Consider the following 27,975-nt stretch of genomic DNA (forward strand, 5'->3'; position numbering starts at 1 on the left):
TTCCCGCACCATGACATAAATCTGGCGTTCCTCATTTTAGTACTTACGAAAAAGCTTTCCCTTATGATTGATTTTCGAACAACACCCGCCTGTGGCAGCAGTAGCCAACGTTGTCAGGGCAACGATTCAGTCTCCTCCTCACAGCTGACGCTCAACATCCACCGCCTACATTTGCTTTCTCGGAAGAAAGTGTATATAATTCTTGTGGCTGCTACCATTTCAACAAACATAAGTATATACGATGCAATTTGTTTCTTGCTGAAATTTTTTATTTGGTCAAAGAACTGTTACCGGCGCCGCCTTTTGGGGGGCATTGGATAGTCGGGCAGCAATCAGGATATTTTCCCTCCTTTGGCTCTACGACAGTGCACGGGGGTTCTGCTTGCACGGTTGAGCACCTGCAGTTGAAAATCAGAGATTCGGGTAACACAATTATTTCTTAAAAAAGAGAGAGCCACAGCTCAGAACAGCATGATCAATTGCTATGGCCGCTCTTCCAATTACCCTCAAGAATTTCATTTAAGTTTGCACACAGCGTATCTTTTTCCCGCACATAAAATTGCCTGCTCTGTCCCATAAGTGCCGTCGTTTCTAAAAATATAAATAATATTTATTTCTTGTTATCAGCTCACTCGCTCGTAATCTACTTTACGACTATAGGAATACATCAAGGCTTCCTTTGGGAGTATGGTTGAGGAAAGCTTACACAGCTTTGCATTGATTATTGTATAGTATGTACTCGAAATCCAAGTACTCGAGAACAATGTAAAGCATTGAAGAACTGCTCCGCTCGAAAAAACACCATAAATTTGTGGTATGCATGTACACAATTTCTAGAAGGCTGGAGTAACATGCATGGATAATAAAAGTAAATGTTTCTGCAGGCTCACGGCAAACTTTTGCGGTGGTACTGCTTTGAGGGTGGTCGATTGAATTTTTGATCACCTCGTAGTCATCTCGAATGGTATTCATTATTCTGCCACGTCATGAAATGAATCACGTATTTTGTTCAACAAGGAATGTCCTAAAACCGCCCGAACCGGCCCTATGATCACTCCCTATCAGGAGAGCACAGTTATGCTGTGCAAGGTGTCAACACTTCGGATATTGCAATTAATGCCTAATACATATATTTATTTGACATCATGTGCAATGATTTGATTAGTCTTTCAATAAATCTCTTTATCGATGCTTATCCTGCGCTGTCGACGTCTGTACACAGGATGAGGTGCGTGACAGCGAAGGAATTGAGGTATCACATGATCCCTGTGAATGAACTGGAGAGGAAGACGGAGCGGACGCCATCATCAAAATGGCGATCAAGACCGCCCTCAAGCTCCCCAAGAACACACCAAACCACAAGCTAGCAGCTCTGGGTCTACACAATACAATACAAGAATTAGCAGACGCCCAAATCAAGTCACAGCTAAACAGACTTCTACAAACGAGGACGGGAAGACGGGTGTTGGAAAGACTGGGATGTAGCACACACCTACAGGCTTGTAACAAGACAACAGAGGTATCGCGGGAAGTCAGAAATTGGTACCGAGTTCGGCCCATACCAAGAAACATGGACCCCCGCCTACACCCGGGAAGGAAACAAGCAAGGGCAGAGCATTATGAAAAAGCATTCGGCCAACAAGACACGTCCAGGTTCACCGACGCAGCCTTATACGAAACCAACGCAAAGAGGGCGATAGCCACGGTCACAGACTGCGAAGGCCGGGAGGTAGTTAACGCCTCGATCCAAAACTGTACAGTCACGGAGGCAGAGGAAGTGGCTATCGCACTGACCATTAGACAAGGAAGAGAAACGGGAGAGAGTCTGACGATACTGTCGGACTGTCTATCCGCGTGCAGAAATTTTCAACGGGGTAAATTATCTGCGGTAGCGCATCAAATCCTTACTTCCACAAGCGAGCCAACAAACTATATACTCAAAAACTAGTGCGGATTCCGGGGCATGCAGGGATCACGGGGAATTTGTACGCAGACAGGGTAGCCCGAGGACATATGCAACCTACCGTGCGCCCAACAGTCTCGCGACAGAGGACCTGATTCTGCTTGACCCTGACTACACCACAATACTACAACACTACAGATGCTTGCGGAAAGTATATCCAGAGCCGCGCAAAAAACTCAGCAACGAGGAGGCCATAGATCTGAGGCGGCTACAGACGGGTACTTTCATTATTTACACATATTACACATGATGCATCCCACGACATTCACAGACGAGTGCCCGTGGTGCGGGAAGACCCCTACCCTGTACCACATATCATGGGAATGCAGCTCACATCAACTACAAAAAATTGAAAACCCAAATGAAAGACAGTGGGAGGCTTTGCTGGCCATCTCTGACCCGGAGGCTCAGCTCTACCTGGTCACAATTGAGCTCGCAAACTGGCGAGAGCCAGTGGTGCCCTGGACTGGGGGCGCCAAGCGCTCATCAGCCTCGGCTGAAGAGGCGAAGAAAAAGATCCCCGAGGAGTTAATAAAGTTCACTCACTCACTTGCCAAGGAGCCAAGTAATGCCCTTTCTTTATTTGGCGTCCGTGTTATTATTGTACACCTAATTTTATGTCCCAGATGCAGGATACCACCCATCACATGGCAGCGTATCATATGACTATTCTTCAGAGCCAAATACAAGTACAAAAGAAGCCAGAAACACACTTCTAAAAGATATCTGTTCTTAGGATGGATACAGGCTAATATTATTAAATTGACGAGGTTCATAAAAAATCGAAGGAACGCATAAACTCTGCTTTTAAGGCTGTAAAGTTAAAGAGTTATTTGCTACCCTTTGACGGTTTTCCTTGGTCAACCTTGGTAGCAAACATTCAATTTGATAGTGGCCTAATTGCGTATCCTTTAGATGAGATGTAGATGAGTATGAGGAGCAGGTATAGACGCATTAGGTTTTCTTGTAGAAGACGACGACTCATACAAGCATATAGGCAAAGGACAGGGCCGCACTGGTAGACGCTCAGTATCCACCGCAAACGTGTTCGAGAAGAGCGCCTACGTCTTATGTTTAGTTAAGATCATTATTATCGAGGGGTGGTGGCCAGTGTCATTAAAGCAGAAAAAATTTGGAGGACGCTTAAGCTTCGCCTTCAAGGGTGGAACGCGATAGCGTTATTGCACCTCGTTTGCACCGCCCACTCATTCGCTCGGTATGCTCTTGAGTCACACAAAGACATAGTTTCTCCGCCTTCTGTGCCTCCGTCTTGCGTGGCCTTCCTCGTGGTCGAACACCAGTTGACGGAGATGGTCCATCAGTGCTCGCCGGCGAGGAAGACACTGATGAGCAAGACACTGTAGCGCTACCGGCACTGGTAGACGGCGCCGCTTCCATCACACGCGTCTCAAGAGCGAGCGCGCAAGGCCCTGCAATACAACACCCGTCGACCTGCCAAGGAGTGTAAGACAATGCGCTACGGCGCAGCAATCACTGATGAGGCGCCCCGCGTCGGACTTTGCACTCACGAATCACGCGGTGAGCGCCGAGCAACGCAGCGTTCGGCGCGGCAACGAAACGTGCGCCTGAGCAAGCGGAACGAACCAAAGAACTCGGTGTCTCGGAGGGAGAAAGCCGGGCAGCGACGCGCCATGAAGGCGGACGCGATCATGGGGCTGACGCCTTGATGGGATCGTCCTCTATCTCGCTTGGGAGCACCACGCAGAAGCATGATTCCTCGGAAGCACCTCGGCACACATCGCAGGGGACGCTTTCCCAGCAGAAGCGCTATGGCGCAGCGATCACGTCAGAGACGTCCGGCATCAGACGCTGCACCTAGCAATCGCGCTGTGAGCGGAAAGAGGAGCCGCGTCGCCTAAACACCACTGTTCGAGTGACGCACGCTGGATGTTGGAAGGGAAGAGAGCGAGAAAACTTATTAAACGCAAGGGTATTGGGGCATCCTCGCACGGGTACCCGCGCGGCCCGAAGGGGAGAAGCGGGTGAGCGAAGATAGTGATCTAAAGAAAGGAAAGACGCTTGATTCTACAACCCGTGAGGGTGCACGGCGAAGCGTCAGGCGCGAGTGGCGCGCCACGTGTCGGGGTAGCGCCGCACATTGCGAGGAGGGGTTCTTCTGTGTTTGCCGCATGATGGCTCTGCATGTGCGCAGAGCGCAGCAGAAATGTAGCGGAAACGTACTTCGCTACTCGTGTAACTGCGACTTCTGTAAGTAACATGCTCATAATTACCGATATACACCGCAGTATAACGTTCAACGGCACGTTTTTAAGGCAACACCGCATTCACTAGAAGCGCTTTTGTACCGCTTTCAAGCATCGAACTCGTGGCTGAGTGGAGATTTTGTAATCAACATTTGTCAGGCTTATTGGCCTATAGGACTTCACCAACAGGCGTTTCTCTGGATCATCACTTTTTGGAATAAGTACGATGTGTGACGTAGTAAATGATAATGGCACTTGTTTGAGTTCGTAGGCTTCTCTTATCACTTCCAACGTAAGGCTGGAAAGATGGTTTTTAAATGCTTTGTAAAAGGAGGCGCTCAGCCCATCTGGTCCAGGGGCTTTCCCACATGGGAGGTCATCTATGGCCTTTTCTATTTCTTGCATTGTAATAGGCATTTCAAGGCTCTCTTTCACACGATCTTCGAGCGTTGGCATTAGCCGTAAATATTCTATTGGAAACCCTTCGCTATGTTCGCGCGTATTACTCAGAAGCTCAACAAAATGTTTCAGAATCGCACAATTTATATCTTTAGCATCGTTTGTAATCTGCCCTTCATGTCTTATTTGCCTGATTTCCTTCTGGCAAGCATGCAGTTTTTCATCTGATAGCGCTCGCTAGGTCGGCGCCTCGCCAGCCCACAGTTTATCGCTTCTTGCGCGTATAACCGCGGCTCTGTACTTCTCAGCGTCGATTCTTTCTAAATGAGATTTCACATCTCTTATTTGCTTAGTGAACTTTCCTGGCGCACAGCTTTCCATGCACAACAGGCACTCAAGTTGTCTATGAAGTTCTTTTTCTGTTTCTTCCTGTTTGTACCGAATAACACTGCTCTTTTCTATTGTTTTTATCTTCACCTGCTCTTTAAATCTTTCCCATTTATCTGCATGGCTCTCTTCATGCACCTTAAGCAAACATTCCAAATCGTTAGTGATTGCCTTAACAAACTCTTCATCCTCCAAAATTTTCTCGTTCAGTTTCCATAGATGCCAGTTGAAAACAGATTTCTTAGCCTTCATTCCAAAAGTCGCACTAACAAGGCAATGATCACTAAACGAAATAGGTTTTACATTATAGTCGGTACAAATTGGAAAGAGATCAATAGATACATACAGCCTGTCTAGTCTCGCATGAATATCGCGTTGAAAGTGCGTGTATTCCGGACGGGTTCCAGAAGAAAACACATTTCCAATGTCTTCCATACAATAGTCATGCACAAATACATTCAACAGTTCAGCGCTCTTGTCTTTCACTGATCTAATCTTCACTCGATCAGTAGCAGCACACACACAGTTAAAATCGCCCAATGCAAGCAAAATTTTGTCACATTTCAAGTACGGCTCGACTGAATAAAAGAAGTTTTGACGATCACTTTCAACACTGGGGGCATACATACAGACAGCACGCCAAAATAAATTTGAGAACAAAAAGTCAGCAACCAAGAGTCGGCCACTTTCGCATGCAAATACGCAGTGTACGCTTATACCCAAAGTATTGCGAATGAAAAGAAGGCATCCACCTGATGCCCCTACAGAGTGACAAACACACACATCAAAATTTGCATGGAAAACAGACACCATGCGGTCTGCATGGTCCTGAGATTCTATCTTCGACCCTTGAACGGCTAATAAGTCGATTTCATTATCTAGCAGCAGGCGATTCAACTGGCATTGCCGCCTTCGGGCTCCAAGCCCTCTAACATTCAAGGTTGCTACACATAATGAGACATCTAGCTTAATTGCCATGCGTCTAGAGAAAAAGGCGCCCGATCCATGTGATGCCTACCTCAATCGTCCATGTGGCTCTGCTTGTCCGAGGTTCCGAAGCGTACGCGCTCGTATCCGGCCTCCCAAAGGGATGTCTGAATGCGTACTGAGGCGTGCCTGACCACCGCACTTGCCACCATCCGTAAACACAGTCAAAGAGCCACATCCGAAAACAGGCTATGACGGCTGTCGCACCCCCTGCACTCACATGCATTAGCTCACGTCCAAACTACGGAGGCGGTTTCCCCGCCTGCCACGTCTCGGACGAAACGTTCAGCCGAGGCCTCAACGTCGAACTTCGAACCCCCGGTGCTTTCGATGGCGGTTCGTCACTGCCACCACCAGGCTGCAGATCCTCAACGGCGCTCTCATCATGGGGCCGCTTCCCAACGAGTAGGCCGCTTACTCCTGCGTTGAAGTCCATAACGTCGGAGTTAGGAGACTCCGCGCTGCCTTGGCTTTCGAGCACAGGTTCTCTGGCGTCCGCCACGCTGTTACTTGCGTCCAGTTGGAAACCATTCTCCACTGGTGCAGAATCCGCTGTCGCAACGGCCGTGGATGTCCTCCTCATTGTCAAAGGGGTCAACACCGGCCCATCATTCCTTGCCGGTTGCCCGGTTGTTTTGGCTGCCTCTTCCGCGTCCGCCTCATCCATCAGATGCTCGGAAGAATCTTCGCTGTTCCCAGGACCAGCGATGCTCGCGTAGCTGCGAGAACACTGCCCTTCTTCGTGGCCAAAACGACGGCATGCGCCACAACGCGGAACCTTACACTCTCGGCGAATGTGGTCGGTACTTCGACACCGGAGACATAACGGAGGCCTTCCAGGTACTACGACGAGCGCCAACTCACCGCCGACGTTCAGCTGGTGCGGCAAGTCGTCCAGTTTGACCCCCACTTTCATCTTCAAGGTGACAATCCTGGTAGCTGAACCCTTATCCGATATGCCGAGCACGCGCCAGCACTCCCTGGCCACTTCGGAAACCTTTCCATACGGCGCGAAGGCCACACGCACATCTTCATCCGGAACGTTGTGAAGCAACCAGTGGAGCTTCAGCCTCATATCCTGGTTGGCCGGATCAATAACGAGGCAGCGACGTTGCTTCACACACAACTCACCCATTCTCCAGCAATCTTCTTCACAGCAACCGCGTCTTTCAGGGTGATGGCCCAGACGTGGCTCATGCGATACGCCCCCATGGCGATAACGTCAGGGAGCAGCGAACGCTGAGCCAACGCGTCTCGGAAATCTTCCACCCGGTACGGGCGGGCCTGATATCCGCGTGCAAAAAAAAAAAACTGTGTTTAACACAAAACGCTCTGTTGGAAGACTTGGCAGGATAACCTGGTAGTCATTATCCTGTTCCATAGCCCTGTTACCGCGGCCAGACATGGCCGCTGAAGCCGCTCCTGCAGAGCCCGTCATTACACGTCCGTACGCTGTGGCGGCCGGAAGTGCAATCTTCATGAAGGTTTTAGCGAAGAGATTGCAGAGTGTAATAGCCAAATTAGTCGGACCGCACCAAACGTGCGGCATAAGAGGTCGCAGCATCGCCACAAATATACATGTGGCACGAACCGTACTGGAATGTGTAGACACGCTTGGAAGTCAGGTTGCCATGATTCAGCTGGATTTGGAAAAAGCTTTATATCGCGTATCACACGACATCCTTTTCTCCATTCTAGAGCATTGTAACCTGGGCTCGGTAATCGTGGAGGGAGTGAGAATGGCGTACGCAAACAGCTCGACGCGTATTATAGTGAATGGCGATCTCACTGACAGTCTCGCAGTGCGTTCTTCGGTGAGGCAAGGATGCCCACTCTCTCCTCTGCTTTTTGCAGCCTATCTCGAGCCATTATGCTTGGCCATTCTCAATAATGAATGCATCTCGAGTTTCAAGCTTCAGTCGGCGCATGTGAAGCTACTTGCATACGCGGACGACATTGCAGTATTTTGTAAAAACAGAAGAAGCATTTGTGAAGTGGTTAACGTTGTTGAAAAGTTTTGTGACCAGACTGGATGTCAGGTTAACTGGGAAAAAAGCTTCGGATTTTGGCACGGCTTATGGGATGCTGAACCGGCTTCTTTCTCCCGATTGCAATGGTCTTCCTTGCCAATACAGTATCTGGGTGTGCCCCTACAATGTTATCGCGATCCTAGCTTACACTGGAAGGAAGAAACAAATAGAGTGCGAGAGAAAGCAGAAGCATGGCAGGGAAGGCAACTGTCAATCTTTTCACGCGCGTTTATCTGCAATGTGTTTTTGAATTCAAAGATATGGTATGTAATGAATGTTCTATGTGCGTCACGAACTGCCATTCAAAAAATTCATCGTGTGTTTGCGGTTTTTCTTTGGACTTCGACCTGGGAAAAGACGAGGCGAACGAATTTATTTTTTTCTTTAAAAAGCGGAGGTGTCGGTTTGATTCATTTGTTTCTGCGCCAAGTGGTATCGCGCTTTTTTTTTCTTCGCGACCAAAATGACACCTCTTTAAGAACAGTCAAGCAAGTGCGGCTGCAAAGGCTGTTACCCGGATTTGTTGTCTCCTCAAGTGAAAACATGCGTGGTGCTGTCACAGGATATTTGCGCGAGGTAGTTCTCTCCTACAAGTTGTTAGAAGTGCGTTTTTCCCTCGAATATTTGTACAGTGGTGGCAAGAAAAAGCTGTATAAGGACCTAGTGGAAATCATGCTGCCGGCACCTTTGTATCGGGAGCCTTACCGTGGAGGCCCAGGGCAGGATATTTTAAAACGAGTGAAGAGGATGCCAGTTCGACCGGCTGCCAAAACGTTCTTTTTTAAGTTGCACTCGAACACTCTACCCGTCAAAACCTGGCTTCACGAAAAAAGGAATCTATGTCCCTTGGACGACAAACTGCCAGCTTTGCAAGAAGCCACAGACAATCGAACACATATTCTTAGACTGCTGGGATGCAGTATTTCATTGGGACGTGCTACAAAGAACAATTAAAAAAGAGCTGCCACTAAACCCTTATGGCATCCGGTTTTTACCGATGGAGAACGAAGACGTACCCTATGGTTTAATAATGCTTCTAGGCCTCCACAGCTTGTGGAAAACACGAATGCAAGTAAGGCATGAAGATATTAACATTCGCAGTGTACGTGAAAATTTTGTTGAAAGTGCTGTTTATCTACGGGAATGTATCTGCGCGCTCCCTGACCCACTACAGTGGGCAGATGTTCTGGATGACCTGGTAAAATTGAAGAAATTTTAACCTCACACGCTTCAGCTCAAGAGCAGCTGAAGTGTTTTACTAAGTGTGACCATTTGTTGTTCATGTATACTTCGGAAATAAAGAAAAAAAAACTCGTGGCTGAGTGGTAGCGTCTCCGTCTCACACTCCAGAGACCCTGGTTCGATTCCCACCCAGCCCATCTTGGACGTTGCTTTTTATTTATGGAGTGCATGCCAGGATTTATCGCTCACGGCCAACGCCACCGACACCGACGACACCGGCTTTTCTGCGACACGAGCTCCTTAACGCTATCGCGTTAAAACACGTGATATACTGTCCATATCAAAGAGCTATTACGTACTACCAGGAGTTGGTAAGGATACTGAAAATAGACTTGCGCCCGCAAAAAAATAACCAGTTCGGCAGCGATATCTGCAAGCGTGCCTGCCGATCGTAGAATTTAAAATTCTAATGCCCGTTGCATTCATCTGTGATGAAACAAAGTTGACAAAGAGTTATCTGTATAGCGCGCAAAATGTGACCAGAACTAACTCGAACAGTGCGGAAACGCGCCCGAGAGGCTGAAATAAATATAAATACATCTAGGTACATCCTGCGCAGCAAAGTGAATGATAAAGCTGCGTGTCGTAGACGGCGAGCGTAACCAACAAAAAACACAAGATCATTCTGTGTGGTACAATCAAGGTGATAAGACGCTGCCGGCGGCTGCCAGGAGCAACAAAAACAAGGACTCGTGGCAATACGTTATAGTGCACGCGCGCCATGTGTTGCGGCAGCTACGTACCATCGGGAGATTTTAGACAGTGAGCGTCATATGTCAGGCGCTAAATCCTCATGTAAATAAAGGTGAAGATCGCCGCGGAAATTCACTTTGTTATTCGCTTTAGATTTGCTGTAGCAATTAGTTCCTTTCTAGTGCTGTATCTATTTAATATCTGACCGTGAAAAGGGAATGCCTACATTAGGTCCACATTTGTTATAGTGAAAAGCCGTGGTCCTCGAGCTGGACGGTTGTGTCATTTCCTTCTAAATTTAAGGAACCAGGTTTTACCCTGTGGTTGCGCAAGACATTTTATTAAGGAAAATGCCGGTGTTGCATCATATTTTATGTCACCATAATGTGTGAGGCGAAAATGTAAACCAGGAAACAATAAATCAATAGTAATGAAATCAATGAGTGATAATTGTGATAATCGTCATTTGATTAGTCTTTCTCATTGAGGCACGGTTAGTCATAGGTATACTTGCTCGTAGTCATAGAAACAGTGTCTGACGTCATAAACGCTCAAAGCAGATGACGCCACTGCATGCCCTGACATGACTGAACAAGCCAGGCGTTGGCGGGACTATGTGTGCAACACGACGCATTAGAAGAATTGGGACAGGCGCACAACCAGACCGGCAACAGAAGAGAGGTGCCTTCGTATCCCAGCATGTAAGGAGGCCTAAATACTCCCTCCTTCCTAATTTTGCGTTAGCTTCATACTGATTTTCTCCGTACAACCACCACAACGCCGACGCCGGCACTGCTGCGACACGAGGCCGTTAAGTCTATCACTTTAAAATGAGCTGTCGATAACCTTTGGTGATTGCCCCAGAATATAACAAAAATACTTCGTCTCTTACGTCCCTATATGCGTGGAAGAAAACTAACATTATTTTGCTGTCTGCAAAAGCAGTCAGTTCATGATATTTTTCTTTGATTACGATATGCGTTCCTCTATTATTTCCGATCAACTTTTTTAAAGCCCTCAAGAAAACGAAAACGATAGTTGTTTCTTTTCTTCGATTTAATTCTCTTTGAGGGATGCTATAGTAGCCTGATCTGCATCTCAGAGGGTTTAAGAAGTATTTTCGGAGAAACCAGTGAGAGACCGAGTGAATGGCGTCCAATGTTCGCCGCGGCGCGATCCTGTATTCTTCGTATCCGCGGTGGTAAATGCATCACATTTCACTTCACCGCCTTCAGGCTTCTTCGCAATTTTTGCTCGAAATAATCATTCAGTGATATCTAAAATGGAGCTATAATAACGTCAGGTTCGTGCGCTCTTGTCCATTAAGGCAAATATACTCTCGTATTTTCGCGCCTGCGCAGAACAAGAAATGCCGTGGCGGCGAATATCTTGTAAGAAGTCGGTAGGTACTGAAGTTGTTTTTGGCGTCGTCCCTGTGCGATGGCACGAATGACGGCAATTGTGCCAAATAAATAAAACATCAGAAATTAGCACGTGCACTCGAAGTACTTGAATACCCGCGGTGATGAGCGCAAGTCAGCTTCTCGGGCTGCCGCATCACAGGCAAATAAGACATCGCCATCATCTCATGCGGCTCGTGGTATTTAGCAATTTTTTTTTCCGCTGCGCTTTGCTGACTTCCTCAGTTTTTATTGGCGCGAAATACATTCCTATATCAAGACCAGCAGGACAACGGGGAGCCTAATTTAAACTCGTGGCCGCGTTCTCTTGTGCGCAGTGTTGTAAGCGTTCTGGTTACTTCCCGCAACCGCGCTTGTCCATTTTCCTATACAAAGTTACCCGGAGACATTGAGCTCCCACGTTGCGTTATGCACATTTTTTTTTTTTAATGTCCGTCTTAAGCCAGTATTTTTCTTTTCTGGTCCCTTTCGTTCAGAGGAGCGCTCATGGAAAGGCGGCAATATTCGCCTTTCCGTTAAGTCTAGGCACCAACCATGATTACGGGCAGAGTTTCATGTCTGATCCTTGTAAACTCGAGATTTCAACTACTGTGCCGTCCTGGAAAGCATGCCGCCACTATACTGAACGAACAGAATTCGCAGTACACCATGACTACTTTATTCCAAAAGTGCTTTTTTGCCCTTTTAGCCCGAAATTATTCTTTGTTTGCACTGAAGTGTAACTTCGTGATCAATACTTCAACTTTTTTTCATTAAGACTATTGGGGTCTGATGAATAGCCGTCTTACAGCGTTCCTAAAAAGAAATGTGAACATAATAATCTGCCGCTTATCAAGCATTTCGTATTTTCTTCTTTCCTCGTCTTGACCCGTAGACTTACACGGAGCGTAAGTATTGTGAGCCCTTCACAGATCTTCTTTCATTTGTACATACCATGATCTTCTTCTTCCTCTTGTACATACCATCATCATCGTCCCGCGGCTTGGGTTTTCTCCATCCGATTAAACGCTGACACGGCATACCTTGCCTTGCCTTCACGACCTTGCTGTCTCGACCTGGCCTTCTTTCACAGTATGAACTCTACCTATGAGTGTGCTCTGTTACATTTACACAGGCCGTATTTTGCAGGTGAAGAGTTTGTCTTAAGGCCTTTTCAAAGAAATGTAATCGGATAAACGCACTCAGAAAGAAACAATATATAGATTGGGGTACTGACGTAGTGCCATGCAATTCGCCGTAGGTTTCGTTCTTCTTAAAGCACCGCCAGAGTATGCATCCCTTTTCATCTGAGTAGGTTTGTCCAGCAAATGATTCCCTATTTTTGTACACGCACTTTCCTGGAATAGACAGAGCAAAACAGTGATTTTAAATAAAGACAAGTGGGAGTACTATACGCTGTCCATTATTTTATGCTGTTGAAAATCTTATCACTTTGCGATTATAAATACGACACTTGAAAACCAGCGTAATTTTCAGTGTACACCTCTGGTATCTTCCGGTCTCTAACTTTATATTACAACATTGACAAACCACAGAAAGGTTCGCATGGGAAGGCTGACTAGTAATAGAAAAGGTTTCGCTATAAGGCGTCACCTGAAATACATCAGCTAGCTGAAGCTGGTTTTTTGGCGGCATTACAAGTATAGGCGTCATAGAATTAGTTTTTGTGAAAGCGAGTGGCCAGGAACTAGCGAGAGTACCATGTCTGGAAATTCTATTTTAAATTCGAGGTGATTGCATGTTTTAGAATAAGCAGAAATTCTCGAATTCTTTAGCAGCGAGTCACACGGCACATGCGAGATTCTTGTAAAATTTTGTTAATGCTATGCGCATATAAAGGGAAATCGGTGCTGTATCGCCGGTTCTAAGATTCAATTCCGGGGCAGTATCTTGAGCCAAATGAAGGGCTCCGGGTTGATGGCCATATATTAACGCTTATATTATATTCTATAAATGTTCTTTAAATTATTTAATGCCTTAAATTGGTGCTGTATTGACTAACGTGTTAAAATATTACCAAACATTTTGGGGTTAAAGACATTCGGACGAATATCTTCAGAATTTCGAGAAGCCAGGTTTGTTGTTGGCGCAAATTTGTAAAGTATTTTATACGTTTAGCAGAAATAAATATTTTTCAGTAACATCGCATGCTTGCGTGACAGAGCGTCATTACATTACAATTTATTTTTGAAACGTAAAAATATTTTCGACAATGTTATTGAATACAATGAGACAGTGGCCAACTGGCTAGTCAAAGGCATACTGGGCTAGTTTGTCAAGATCATAGTTTCTTATCATTGTTGACGGACTATTATGTATGCTTCAAAGTATAGTCATAAAGCAAATGCTCCAATAAACATTAGTCAAAGTAGTTTAGTGTACGTTGTGCTGCTTCACTACCAGATGCCGCTTTGACCAGCGACAAAGATTCATTTTTCGCATTATTTAATATATTTCATGCATTATAAAATTTTTCGCCATACTGCAACAGCATCATGCTCCTAGACCTTCTGCAAGTGCCGTAGAAAATTGGTACTATAGTCCTCCTCAGGAACATGCATAAGTTGTATTAGGATTAATTTGCACTTTTTTTTTCCTGCAATGGCCCTTAGCCTTCCTTATTACAGCATTCCTCGAACGAAATTTATTTTTCTAAAACAAGTAGAGTTCGTGCCTCTTTCAAGACGACGTTTCGCTTTACCGGTACCAAGATATATATTTATATTTGTCACTGCAAGCATTTCCGTCCATCCAAATTACCTGCGGAGGAACGGCCGCATTAAAATCTGGATGTGAACGGCGACGTATCCTTAAATGTGGCGCCCACAATAAACTCCCTCTAGATGGCTGTCTTTCTACTGGGGAAATCAGCGTATTATGAAGAGTGCTTTATTTCTGCTTATGAGAATTTTCATCCCATAAAAATGTTTAGAATTTTGATAAAGAGACGTTCATCGTTACCATGCAACGCTAATCAGAGGGCAAAAATCAAATCGAAATTAAAATTGTCCCCAGTGTTGGCGGGGGGAACGAGAAATTTTTGTTCAAAGGCGTAACGATGATGGGAACAGAATTGTACAAAAAATCACGTGATCTCAATACACAGTTTGGTACGGCACAGTGTGCCTTAAAATGAGGCCACGCAATTAAACTTCACTTACCATGTTCGTAGACGTTTGGAATGAATACAAATGCTTGTTCAGCAACGTCCGCTAGCAACACAATTAACACTGCGGCGATTCCAAGGCTTGCAAAATTGATCCCCACGTTGGACATCATATAAATATGGTAGGATTGCTTGCTCCAGTTTTGGAGTGCCCAACTGATTTGGTGAGCCTAACTTTCAGCGGTAGTGAATTAGGTTCCAGAGGTAACTCGCTTCCCGCGAAAGAACTGTGCTAAAATACTGGGGTTTTAACGCACATGACTTTTTTCAGTTCCATATTCAGCGCACTTCACCTAAAGGTAATAGTGGCTCTTTTCAAATGGAACAAAGGAGCTTACAAAGATGGATATGACAGCATTCAAAACAAAAAACAACTTTTTGTCGCTAAACTGAGATTCTACCAAAAGGCAGCATCTCAACGGTCAGCTGCAGTAGGTATAGCGAATGTCCCCTTCTATAGAATATCGGACAACTCCAGGTAAAGAAAACATTCATGCCATTTAATTGTCCAAGCCATCCGTGAGCTTTTACCTCAGCTGTCAAGGCGAAAGGTTGTGAGCATTTTAACGGCGTCGAGGAGTCATTCATTGGTTTATGGTGTTTAACGTCCCAAAGTGACTGCGGAATTAGGTGTTCAAGCAGACCTCATAAACAATAAAGAACAGAAAAGCCATTACCGCTGAGAACCAGAACTCATCGACTAATAGGCTCCATTCACATGCAACATGTACGTGTTGAAACATACTTGAGCACGTGATACACCGCGGCTTTGCGACTTCTTGAGATGAACATACTTTTATCAGCCCAAGAAGGCTTTTGGAAGGTAAAACCACGTAAAACATTATTTCCCCCAAACGAAGCTTCAACTTGCAGTATATGACAGATCATTAGGTGACTGGGTATTTCTGAACTTCTAACAAGCCTTTAGATAAAATTTGCCAGGAATAGCTATTACTTGTATTGTCAGCATAACATTCATCGTAACTTGCTCAATTGAAGTGTGATTGCTCTGACGGCTACTACTCACGGTTTATTTCAATAAAGGCGGAATCGCAAGAGGTGCAGATTTCTTATCATGATCTTGCGCAGTGCACAATGGTGTTGACTGCATAACTATGGCATTTAATATTCATTTGTTCGTCGGCGATTGTGTTACTTTTAGTGAGAAGCAAAATGACACTAATACAACATCGAGGATGCTATTGGTGTATAGTTAACTGATTTAATAAATTGAAAATAACACCGAGCCAAACAAAATCACGGTAATTGATGCAATTCATACTGCTAGCCTCCTTGCGAAATGCTTCAAGACGACATTGAACTAAAATCGTCTATTACAAATAGTTAAGTTGAAATTTTAAATCTTAGTTACTTCGTAATAGTAACACGTACTGTATAGCCACTTACAAATCAGGGCGGTATCAAAAGGCAATGATGATAACGATAAAACATTACATGCATATGGAGCTAAATTACAGACTGAGTATTTGAGACTTTACGTTTTGTCGGAAATGCCTGAAATAAAAATTGGACTTGTCAGAGCATTTGAAGGAGTATAATTTCAAATATTTTCGTTAAAATTTCTTCATTTCTTTGCTGCTCGACTATTAAAATTGCCTATTTTGTAAGGATTTGGCTGAAAACCATGCCATGCTGTTTCCCAGTCTTCGAAGTTATCTGGAGCGGGTTAGGTTAAATCCAATCATAGCAAGATTGTTCGATGGAAACTGTGTTAGAACATAGAACGCATCGACGTAATCGGGGAACTACACGAATTACGACAATAGTTAGGGCCAGGTGAAATCAGACCAATTCAGCAAGGCTATTTTAAAATACCGTCTGTTGCAGAAGTTTGCGGCCCAACGCGCCGGGCAGAGGAGCAGTATCGCTCCCGAGAGGCGGCGCTGCGCCCGCCGGCGCTGCCTGGTCACGCAGCTATAAAGAGTGAGGAGACTTGTTCTCTTCCCCTAATCCTGCGGCTGAGAGCAAAGATGTGCGATATCAACCGCGGGATGAGGAGAAGAGAACAAGCCTCCTCACTCTTTATAGCTACGTCACCAGGCAGCGCCGCCTCTCGGGAGCGATACTGCTCCTCTGCCCGGCGCGTTGGGCCGCAAACTTCTGCAACAGACGGTACGTTTCACACCCGCTGACTTCGTAAATATGCAAATATGAATATTTGGAAAAAGGTTCCAGCAAGTAACCATCTCAGCCATCTTAGAACACACGCACAATTACAATCTTATTTACTTACCTCGGTATATTGAAGCCATTTACACGGCACAAGTAATACCGATATTTCAAAATTGGGGCATGCACGTAACCGGACTCTAAACATCTATATCTACATTCCCAAAATTCGAAAAAGCTGTAAAAAAATTATTTATCAATATAAGGCTACTCTAACTCTTTAATAAATATAATCATCGTAATGGTAAGGCAACAGCGTTGACATCCCCGTGTCGCAGAAATGTCGGCATCGGCACTGTTGTGGTTGTAACGTGAAAATTGGCAGCGCCGTATTGCGACACACACTACAAAATCCCTCGATTGATATATATATAGGGTGTTGCATAATTAGAGGCGCGATGTAGAATGCTTCTCCCAGCTAAACCGCGGAATCCTCGCAGTTCAAATTTTGCACAGAAATGGTAATTTGTTGCTAGTATTTTTTAATACCAAATTTGTTCGGGGTACTTGCCTTATTCGATCAAAAGAAGTCAGATGTTCCCATCTTGTGCGGCGGCGACAACGCCAGACGAGCCACTGCCCCAACAATGGTACTGGTGGCGCCACCTCATGCTGCTTACAACAACTCAAACCTTCTGCCAGAAACGTTCGCCCCCTCTTTTTCTGCTACAGAGTTGTTTTTCTGCTACAGAATATAGGAAATAGATTTTCAGGAGTAATCTCCTGAAAATTTATTTCCTATACTCCGCTGGTACTTTTCAAAACGTCTAAATAAGAAAATGCTTGTAAGAATTTTACTGAACAAGTTTATGTGATGGCTGATATAACGCAAAGCGCTAAAAAAGACAAACATTAAACAAGTCATAAATAGGACAAGTGATGACAATGAATTCATTTGTATATAATAATTCTTATTTAGTTATTTTTTCACAAATACATGGTTGTTATTTTCTTTCGTACTGCAATGAATAGCCCTTTATCTTTTTGTCCCTCGAATGTTTCTGTTATTGAGGTTGGTGTGATGCAGAGAGATTAAAAACGGGGTGAGCCCTTTGGAAAGCTTGCAAGGTTATAATGCTATCTGCTTCTGTACTTCATAAAAAATAAAATCTGACGAGTGATGGATTTATCGTTTTTTGTTTGTGAAAAGTCGATACATGATCTTATGAAATGTCGTGTGCAGTTTTGTTATTCGACTCAGCCCTGTGTTTTTTCCTAGTGCAGTCGTTCAAAGCGTTAACAACATGCCCTATAGCACCGTGAAACTGAAGACCCTATAGTTTGCCAGTATTGGTAGCCACTATAGCAGGGAAGTAAATCCAAACAAGGCGCTTGTTCATCAGCTTCGGCATTCACTTAACTTAAAAAAATAACAATGACAGAATGGGATCTCTGTATTCAGGCCACCTCTATACTATTCCCTGAAAGTTTTGAAAATTCTACAGCTTAAGAGATGGTGGTTGCTGCGGTCTCTTATTTACAGCTGGAGCATCATTTCAACGTGGTCGAATCAGCCACAAAGTGATGAGGTGCATATAAAATATTTAAATTAGATGCAAAGTGCTTGTTTAATTTTTGAATGTTCGTCTAGACATTATTGTGAACTACCTTATGGAGATGAGAAATGCGCTTTGATCCTGAAATTGTAGATCTGTATGGGGTTAGACGCGAATGGAGGCGTCTCTAAACGTGTGCGCTGCGTTTCTTTGCTCCTTATGCTGCACTTGCTCGCAAGCCGGACAATGAGAGGAATGGGCTAATTTTCCGCAACGGAGCAAATAGTAAAAGAAAGGCAAATCATGTTCTTGACAAAAGCTCAACGTATTAAGGGTATTTAACGAAGCGACTTGGAGCGGAGCTGCCTTTTAGCCCTAGAGGGAGCGCAAAATTTCCAAAACAAAAACATTTTCGCATCCATTCTCTCCTTGTGACAGTTCAACAGACAGGTAAACAACGTTAAATGTGTCGCAGATGCAAGAATGGCATGTAAGGCTGACAACAATAGAGTGTTGTCGCAGTCTGAGCAATGTTCGGCTGAGCAGGTTTTGCAATATGACCTGTCACGTCTGTTTCGTCCTTCTTAATAGGGCGAGGAGATTGAGGGTAAACAAATTCGAGCCGATTGAGTATAACCAGTGGTGATGTTCTGAACCGAAACCAAGCTGCAAAACACATAAACATACCTCAACTTCTTTTATTTTTGTTCTTGCTTTTTTTTTTCAAAATGGCGCGTTAACTAAAGAGTGTCAATATCCAGTATATGCTCTGAATGGTTGGACGGCTCTGGAGTGGTAGTTGCGATCAGTCGCAGGTTAGAAAACGGATTGTTGTTTTAAGCAGAACAGAGGCACATATCTTAGGCATCGCTTAGGTTCTTCTGACTAGCGATGGGAGTAGACCGGGATGCTTGACTTACTCGGTAAATTCTAACTATCGTTGCTGGTGCAGCGTGTTATCATCTACCCAGATGCTCTTTAGGAAGTTGGCACTGCACACAGGAATAATCGCTCTTCAATAACACAGCATTCTGATGTCAACTTTAGATACGGCTTTAGATGTTGATGGCGCTGGCTTGCTATTCAGAGTAACATCGGCGCGCTCTAGACAGGACCGCTTGCCACTGCACCACTGGCCCTGAAATGCCACTCACAAACGAGAACTATTTTGTTCAGCCTCATGTCCACAAAATCGTTGCGTTTCTAGCGAAGTGTAGTCTGCCTCAGGAACAATTTTTATGTTAATGGGAAGAACCATATGCGGTACAGAAATTCCAAAATACCATAAGAGTTCCTGACCAAATGCCAAATACCCTATAAATAAGTGTTCAAAAGGAGTGTGCATTCGTGCGTAGATTTTACGCTGCGTTGGACAAACCTCCTCACTGGTTGGCTAAACTTGATGAGCGCATGCATATCCCAATAGTTTTATATTCTAGACTGTATAGTGTGCTTAGATTCCGCTGCACTTTGATTTGAGGTAAATGAACGTTTGAAATTTATAATGTCTCTGTTTCCATGAAATAAAGCAAAATAATTTTGTATACACTAGTCGTTCGCGTGTGCGGCTTACAAATCAAAGACGGCTAACTGAACCGGACCTTAAACATAGAAATTCTCCTAAATGCAAATCAAGCATGTTTTCACTAAACGAAGTTATTATAAACATGCGGTTCTTTTTCAATCTCCTTAAGCGCCATTCTGGTTCGCATTTGTTTTCGTCATGACATCACATTTAACAAAAGAGTTGTGAGGTGTTTCGGTTTCCAGCACAGTGGCGTGTTTCTTGATGTCATATCCTTGTCGGCGAAACAACTTTTTTGATCATGGCCAACTACGGCTGACGACGACGATGCCGGCTTTTGTGCGACACGGGACCCTTATGCTATAATGCAAAAATAAAAGCGGCGAATTGTAATTAAGGTGTAGTTTAAAGGTCGCATAACCGTTTACGAAGCACAATCTACCAGCTAATCCACCTTTTCCACCCATGTGAAGTAGGTGTCAACTTATATCCTACCTATCACTTAAGCAACTTTTCCTTCCCCCATGTCACCAGCCATGCTTACTGCTCAGAAAACGTGCCGCGTGTGCAAAGTCTCGGCTCTGATAAAAACACTGATTGCAGTAAATGTACCAAACATTCATAGAGCATCAACCCTTCAGCCTGCGCCTAATTGGCCATCGAATATCTGATCATTCCACCATACTAACATATTGCCTTCAATCCGCATACGCTGCCCAGCACCATTCTGCTGATTAGTCGTATCATGGAATCCATAAACAAATACGTTGCATACATAGCCCAAGTTTAGCTTTCTCGGGCAACAGTTTCAATTTTGAGGCAAAAGAAGAACGTTGGAGCACATTATTTGAAACATTAATGTTAATGGCACAGCCTTCCGATATAATCCATTCTGCTTTTAGAGGGCCTGCTGCACAGAGCAGTTCCCGTGATTCCTTCTTCTAAAAGAAATGACCGAGATGTGCCTGCCTTGATAATAAGGAGTGAAGGTTATTTGTAAATACAATGCCAAAAAAGGGTTCATGTAAACGGAAAGCGGCCCACCAAACATGACGAGAAACATTTCGAGTCAGCAAAATAAAAAGCACTGAATATGACTGAAGAAGCAAGCCAACAAATTTTTTCAAATTCTTCAGCAAATTTAGTGAAGGGATACGTATTTAGAAAATACACATGTAAAATTAGTCAGGTAAGCATAAACAAACCAGGCGTATTAAACATGAAATGCAAAGCGATGTGTAGACAATACTGAACTATGTTTATCGCCTCAAACTGCTTAGGCGTTTAGTGTACTGTATAATGCTTAGCCTTTAATTCGTTTTAAAAAGCACCAAGTTAATACTACTTTTGCACACAATGGCGATATTGTACGCGTCAAGTGCATGGTTACAAAGGGGAAGGCACTCGCAGAGACAACTGAAGTACTGCTAAAAAGCGGTTTCTTGCGTCTGCTGTAAGTTTCATGTCTCCATTTAAAGACGCTGTGCAAACCCAGTGATATTCTCTTTATTGTTATAGTGAATTTGGTAGAAAAATGAGGTAAACATTATGAATAACTGCATTTTTTACCTCCTACTACTATGATTTTCATTCCAAGAATATCTTTTAAGCTTCTAAGAATGAGTTCAAAGTGATTCTCAGACATTGATACAACAAAAGCAGACACGAGAATTCTAGAAGTTGAAAAGGAGACACGTAAAAGAAAGTCATTTGAGAGGGACGTTCTTACTCGTTTAAGTTACTGTGATGAAATTCAATAGCTTAGAAAGATCCCCATGGCCTGGCTAGCTTGCTACCTCCACGTAAATATAAGGTGTCCAGCCTTTTTCTACTGAAGTACTGCATGTTATTAGCTCTATTTTTGCATTTTTTTGCAAAATATGTCGGGGTGTATTAGAATAACATTTTCCCAGGAATGTGCCTCTGCAATTCCTGTTACATTTCATGGTGACCACTCTTTTTATTTTCTTCAGCATTTGCCTTGGGCAACCAACTTTGGAGGCCTTCCTAAAGTCGTCATATACCATGACAAAACCAATATATATTCTGCACTGCATTGGCATCTCGATGTGGTCATGAAAAGGGATGCCATCATTGCTATACAGGTAAGAGAACAAACGAATGACGCCAGCTTTAAAGGAGATCATGTCCACAAATTAAAGATGTGAAAAAGAAACAAAACGTAATGTTCAAGAGTCATCAAATGTTAAATAAGATAAGCCCAACAAAATACACGAGTTACTGTCCTTGGTGCGGTGCAAGCCCCACACTCTATCACATCTCTTGGAAATGCCAGGACAAACCTGGCCCTACGTTAATAGTGCCATGTCCGACACACGAGCAGTGGGAGGCGGCCCTGACCAGCGACAACCTGGACCAGCAAGCCTGGATTATCCAGCTAGTCCGCAAGTCAGCTGCTGCCAGCGGAGCCCTGGACTAGGGGCACCGACCACCCAGCTACTGATTATTATGCTCATTAAAAGTTTTCTCTCTCTCTCTCTCTCTCTCTCTCTCTCTCTCTCAAGAGTCATAAAATAGAACCCTTGATGGAAGACAAAGAAGATATGACGTGGAAGCGAAATAGAAAGTATAATACCAAAAGTGACTTACCATGAACTTTAAAGCGGTCGGGGCAATAACGTTTTGTGCTGTACTTTTGCATTGTAAATAGTGTGTAGCGATTTTGTAAGCATTGAGCATGGTGTTACAAGCCCAAAATCGCATTAAATAATTTATTATCGTATTATTAGTATGCAGCAGTTTCGGTTTCTGTTCATAGTTACCAGGTTTTACTTGACGTCATGGAGCAGGAGACATAACATTGAAATGTCAAGTGGTACAAGCACTCGTGACGTCAAGAAGCAGGTTCATCGTCTGCTCTGTTTGCAGTGTGACTCCACCATATGCTGTCATGGCACAGTCACACTGCGGAAAAATTTTGTCAACTGTATATAGTTCACTATAGTCAACTGCATCCGTAAACATGTTTGCGTCGTTTTGGCAATCCTCGCGCCAACACGAAATATTCGAAAACCTGCCGTTGTCGCCTGCGAACAGCTATCGCCAACTCGCTATTAGGCTATTAGGTTATTAGGTCCATGTAATATGGTGTCTCTACCCCTTTAAAAGTACGAAGAGCAAATTGTGCTATTTACTATTATTCTTGAGATCTTTCCCATTAGTGATGTTAATGCATCTCCTCATTATAAAAATACTGATAGCTGTGGTTAAATGCTGCAGCTTCCCCACAAGTATTAGATTTTCCATGCGAATTGTATATCATAAAAAGAATTATATTAATCAGTTTTTTCTCCCAGAGGTCCGCTTTGATTTCAGCCGTGGACCTGCTTTTGACAACAGAGTCGCACACACGCTTTTTATCATTTTGTGAAGCTGCTGTTAAGTGTAATTTAGAACCGGGTATTTTACGCATATGTGTAATCCTTTTAATTCTCCTTCGTCTAAAATTACATCTTGTAAGGTTTTTGGAATAGTGTGGGTTATGTAGTGGGTTTGCTGTGTATTGAAACCTGCGGTGTCAATTTCGCTATTGCGTAGAGCTCCTACATTTCTATTCAGACTGATCACGTTATGCAATCAAAGAAGCAGCCATTATCTTCGAAAGCGGAAAAACCAAAGCGTCCTATTTCAAAGTGACGCATTTAGAACAAGGTCGAAGTTCTTGCAATTTCGCTCAATTAAAACTTGGAAATGATTTTAGCTGCTAGAATTCTGCGTAAAAAAAAAAAGAAAAAACGAACATTACTTGCGTTACTACCTCAGTATTTCTTTTTAGTTTCTTTTTGCACTTTGCTGTTCCTAACATTATTTTCCAGTTACTTTCTGCTTTTATCTACCCATTTTTTTGTGACAGGCAAAGCAAAATTTTTGCTTTTCAAGCGCAGCTCTTTCGGAATGACAAATACCGCTCGCCTGAAGCAACTGCGTCATGATGAGGTTTCCGTACGTATACAGGAAAACGCCCTAACCGCGGAGCAACACCACACAAAAAGAACCCGTTTAAAATTGTTGGAAGGCTCTAAACCCCTACAACTCCAACTGAGTGTAATGGATTGCTTGTCCGTCTCCGCCACACGTGCAAGTAATCCAGTCTAAAGCGCCGTCGTTGCATTATTCGTACGTTGACCCCCATTTCGTACATTTTAGCCGGTCTGAAACGCACCGTGTTAATAAAAAAATGCTCGCTGTGGTGAGCTGCACATTACATCCACAGTGAAGCCCATCACCTGTAAGCCACTCGCACAACCTTCACTCCCTAAGTGACGATTTTGTACAGTTAAACGCAGTGTTTTTTTTTTTTTTGGGGGGGGGGGGGGAGGGGGTTGCCCTGCTGTGAAGAATGAATATGCCTATCCTTACAACTTAATAGAAACACCCGGTACACGGCTTTGGACGTACCTCGAGGAGTAACCAAGCCGCGGAAAAGAAGTTATTTTCTGATTTTTTTTTTATATTTACAAGTATTCCATTCTTTTAACCCTATAGTAAATGATGTTCACCCAAAATGATAGTGTGCTCTTGGGGAAAACTCCCCCCCCCCCCCCCCCCCCTAAGTCGGAATGGCAGAAAGTGGTGTTCTCACTGTCCTGCACTGCCCCCCTGCCGAGGCAAAAAAGGCCCCGCGCCTTGCTTCCGCCTACCGCAGAAGGAAGGCGCTCATGCGCTCATGCGCTCATGCGGACTGGCGCTGCCCGCGCAACCACAATACAAATTTGAAAACGCGCGAGTGGTTTAAAACACTTAAAGGGGCTGCGGAGCCCAACAGTAGAAAATAGCATTTCGGCTTTGATCACCTGTGATGCGGCCCTCACTGGGAATTTTCTACAATCGTACGGAGCTGCTGCAATAGATGGAGCTACCGCAACAAACGGCACGAGCTGCCGCACGATTCAAAGCCGTATCCATCATCCATCATCTTCAAAAAACTGTGGTATAAACGCGATCTCGTCGAATTTTTAAAGCCGAGGCTTAAGCGCCCTTCAATATTTGATTTCTATAACCAACCTTGTTCTTACTAACATACAGGCAAATTTCATTGTAATGTTGTAAATATTTTATTCAGTGCCTTACGCTGGGCAGAACGAGGTGTATGCCAAAAAAGCCTGAATCACTTCAACTATTAGGGAAACAAAATTATATTTATGCTGGAGACCTACAAGGTTCTAAACAGGGGTGTGTGTTTTTGGCCTCACAAAGAGCGATATGCCACCGTTATTCAGAAAAGCGTCTTCGTATTATTCATTTATGCACAAGTACAAAATTTCGAGGCATAAAGCTGGCATAAAGCTACAAAGTATTTCAGCACGGGCTTGTGTTCGTTCGTTTTCAAAACATGCATGCTTAAAACTTACAAAAGGATTTCCTGTACCATTGAGACAATGTAAACAGGAATGTGCGATGTATTTCTCTATTTTTTGGCATCGTCTGAATGCAAGGGTGTTCACATGTGCTACTGACCATATTTTACTTAGGCTTATTATAGAGGTCTGTTTTATGCGAGCTTCTGTTTGCTCTCAGTCTATTCATTGTGACCTTGCGTCCTTGTTTACGAGTTTGACGAACAGCATTTGTTAGCCCTCTTCAGACAGATCGGTTGAGTGATTTATATATACGCATAAAGAAAACCAGTGGTACCACAGCCAGGTATTTTCCTCGTTCACTGTTTTACACTTTAATTATGAAATTCGGATGTTAATTTCCTGAATAGCAATAGAGATAGGCTGTTACAGGATCCCTTTGACACCATTGCCTGTTACATGATGCTCGACTTAGAAGAATATTTACACTGCTCTTGATTTAAAAAAGCAGCAATACATAAATGAGGTGCAGCCTTCTTCACAGCTTTTTATGTATCTGTTTAGAAGACAGTTTTCTAAACAAAGGTATACACAATCACTAAATATCTACACAATGACCCTTGTAAGTTCTATTCATCATCATAGCCATTAAAATAAAAAGTGCTCTCTAAATATAAACTTCTGTTTGGTGTTCAGAAAGGCTCTCAGCATTGCTGTGTTTGTGCACGTCTGTTGAAACAATTTGCTTTTTATGCATTGATGCGACCATTTACAAGACAGCAAAGATATAAAAGTGCACTTCCTCGCCATGTGAAGTATCAACAATTGACTGCATGAAATTCATGTCAAGCAATGCGAAATATTTTAACGACTGCAAGCAGCTGCGTCTGAACTGCTGCAATAAGAAAAAGTACAGAGACAGAGCACGCTTTTTTTGCTTTTGTTCATGAAGCGACTGCTGATGAGCATTTAACGTCGGCTGTGCTGCATCGCGCAAGTGATGCTGTCCCCAAATAGACAGGACTCGGCGTCAAACCTGCAAATGAAATGAAACGTAGGGACAGAATATCTGGATCCCAGGTGGCCAGGGCACTTCCGCTCTATGCAAGCGCTTCTCAGTGCATGGTGTATGATGATACACGGTGGAACCTTGTGGAGAAAATGTCGATTTTAAAAGCGCAGATATCGGTTTACGAGCAGCCTAACCTTGTGCACCGCTCATCGTGAGGACAGTTTCTGATACAGCGACCCATCTGGGCACTTTTCAACAGATGTCGACATTCTCTGCACTTTGGAAGCTGTTCCTTCAATTGGCAGTGCACCCGTTAAAGTGTAGCCGGCAGCAACGCTTTTGTCACATCCAAACAGGCAGAAAGACGTTCAGGGTCGATGTGAAAGTGTAGCACAGTTATTTTGTTAGTAGTTCCTTTACGGAGCGAGAAATTGAAAACTTGAATTTCTCTACAATGACGCCGATACGAACATTAGAAGCCGCCGATTATGCCATATTTGGTGTTCTCACCATTCTAGGCTATGCCACTGGTCTCTACTTCTCATTTGCGAAGACTAGACAGAAGGTATGTTTCTGCATAGTTTCTGTGCAAACTTTCCTGGCCTCTTCGAGAAAGTCATTGCGTGCGGCGTATGTACTAGGAAAGAGTTTCAGTACTGGTTATTTGCCGAAGTATATCATGGGTAATTAAATCAAATGGTTCCTATTGTAATATGACTGCTTGGAATGTCGGGTCCTTATGAGCGCTTTGATATTTAACATTCCATCCGCCTATGCTAAAGATTTTAGTATCTGCATCAGTAATCTCCGCAGACTGAAGTAGAAAAGTAAGGACACCTCCTGACGACAGCAAGAAGGAAGAGAGTTTGTCTCTTTTTCAGTGTTGAAAACGTGGACGTCCCTTATAAGTAGAGTCTTTGTCAAATATGTACAGCCCAGGGGATCTACTTCTAAGCCACTTCGTGCGGCTTGTAACGCCTTTCCAATGCTCCGAATCTTTTGACGATAAAAGTTTTTGTCCTACCCTCTCTAGTGGGAAGAACCGCCACTAATGCCAAATGAGCGCCACTACACGGCTATGAAGCACCCTGATCTCTGCACTTCTGACAACGGCTCTACCTTTTTAGTGCAGCAAAGCCTGTAATCATAGAACACTAAATATGTAAGTTGAACAGGAAATGTCAGGTTGACAGAGATAGGTTTCACTCTTCTATGATGACAACGTCAGTGAAAAAGTGGCAAAACAACTAAGCCGCTGCTGGAAGTCTCACCAAACCCTCATTCGCTTGAGAGGAAGGTTGTTACATGCCCTGATAACAAAGTGAATACGATATATTCAGTGGTTAGTGCTAAAAAATAAATGGTGATCAGTAGAAGAACTGCAAGAAAAAGGCAATAAAGCGAGTTGAAAGGTATTGAAATTCTCCAAATAATCTTTTATTTTCTTCCTCAGCGTCTAGAGGGTGCAGTTACTTCATAAAATCTGAAATGATGCATATGGCATGGTGGTGTTACAAAATATATGATGAGCAGTAGCGTGTTTGGAAATGATTTACGGTGTCAGGACTTACTCTAGCGAATGCGGTTTTGTGGCTTAAAAGCAGAGGTAGAGTCGAGAATAAATGTAAATCAGAAACCTGTACGACGATTACTATTAGGTGCCCATGGCGAAACCACAAGCGAGGGAGTACAGTTATATACGATCTAGGCCCATTTCGAACCACGGGAATCTGAGTAAAATATTATAAGACAAAGGCCTGAAGGAAATAGAAAATAACAGGTGAGCAGCTACAGTACTTTAATTCCTATACTTAAAAAGCGTTGACTCTAAATGAAGGAAAAGAATGAGAAAACAAACCACTAAGTAAGTTAGGAACAAGGCGCACAAATAAAGGGCGTTAATCAATAGCTACAAAACACA

The 27,975-nt window shown here is 43.8% G+C and overlaps 2 protein-coding genes across 2 annotated transcripts in view; one reads left to right on the plus strand and one right to left on the minus strand.

Annotated features, from left to right (window-relative positions):
* Positions 1-260: 260 nt before the first annotated feature.
* Positions 261-22,403, minus strand: LOC146189034 (U-scoloptoxin(16)-Er12a-like). Its single transcript, XM_084603199.1, has 3 exons — positions 22,335-22,403; positions 12,564-12,684; positions 261-398 (listed from the first exon to the last, which is right to left on the minus strand). Exons 1-3 carry the CDS (start codon positions 22,384-22,386, stop codon positions 269-271), a joined length of 303 nt encoding a protein of 100 aa, XP_084459325.1. The 5' UTR covers positions 22,387-22,403; the 3' UTR covers positions 261-268.
* Positions 22,404-26,553: 4,150 nt separating this feature from the next.
* The window catches only part of LOC146189035 (sodium/iodide cotransporter-like), a 48,313-nt gene continuing 46,891 nt past the window's right edge, over positions 26,554-27,975 (plus strand). Inside the window, exon 1 of the mRNA XM_084605167.1 lies at positions 26,554-26,619. The gene's annotated coding sequence lies outside the window, so the exon portion shown is untranslated. The remainder of the gene's footprint in view (positions 26,620-27,975) is intronic.

This window comes from Amblyomma maculatum, chromosome 5 (genome assembly GCF_055883805.1).
Source record: "Amblyomma maculatum isolate TAMU_Amacu chromosome 5, ASM5588380v1, whole genome shotgun sequence".
Taxonomy (NCBI): domain Eukaryota; kingdom Metazoa; phylum Arthropoda; class Arachnida; order Ixodida; family Ixodidae; genus Amblyomma; species Amblyomma maculatum.

Excerpts from the sequence above, each read along its gene's own strand:
- LOC146189034 (XM_084603199.1), bottom strand. The coding sequence starts at position 22,386 with ATGCAAAAGTACAGCACAAAACGTTATTGCCCCGACCGCTTTAAAGTT. Across the intron at positions 12,685-22,334 it reads CGACCGCTTTAAAGTTCATG|GAAAGTGCGTGTACAAAAAT; the intron begins GTAAGTCACTTT and ends TGTCTATTCCAG. Across the intron at positions 399-12,563 it reads GGCGAATTGCATGGCACTAC|GTGCTCAACCGTGCAAGCAG; the intron begins GTCAGTACCCCA and ends TTTCAACTGCAG.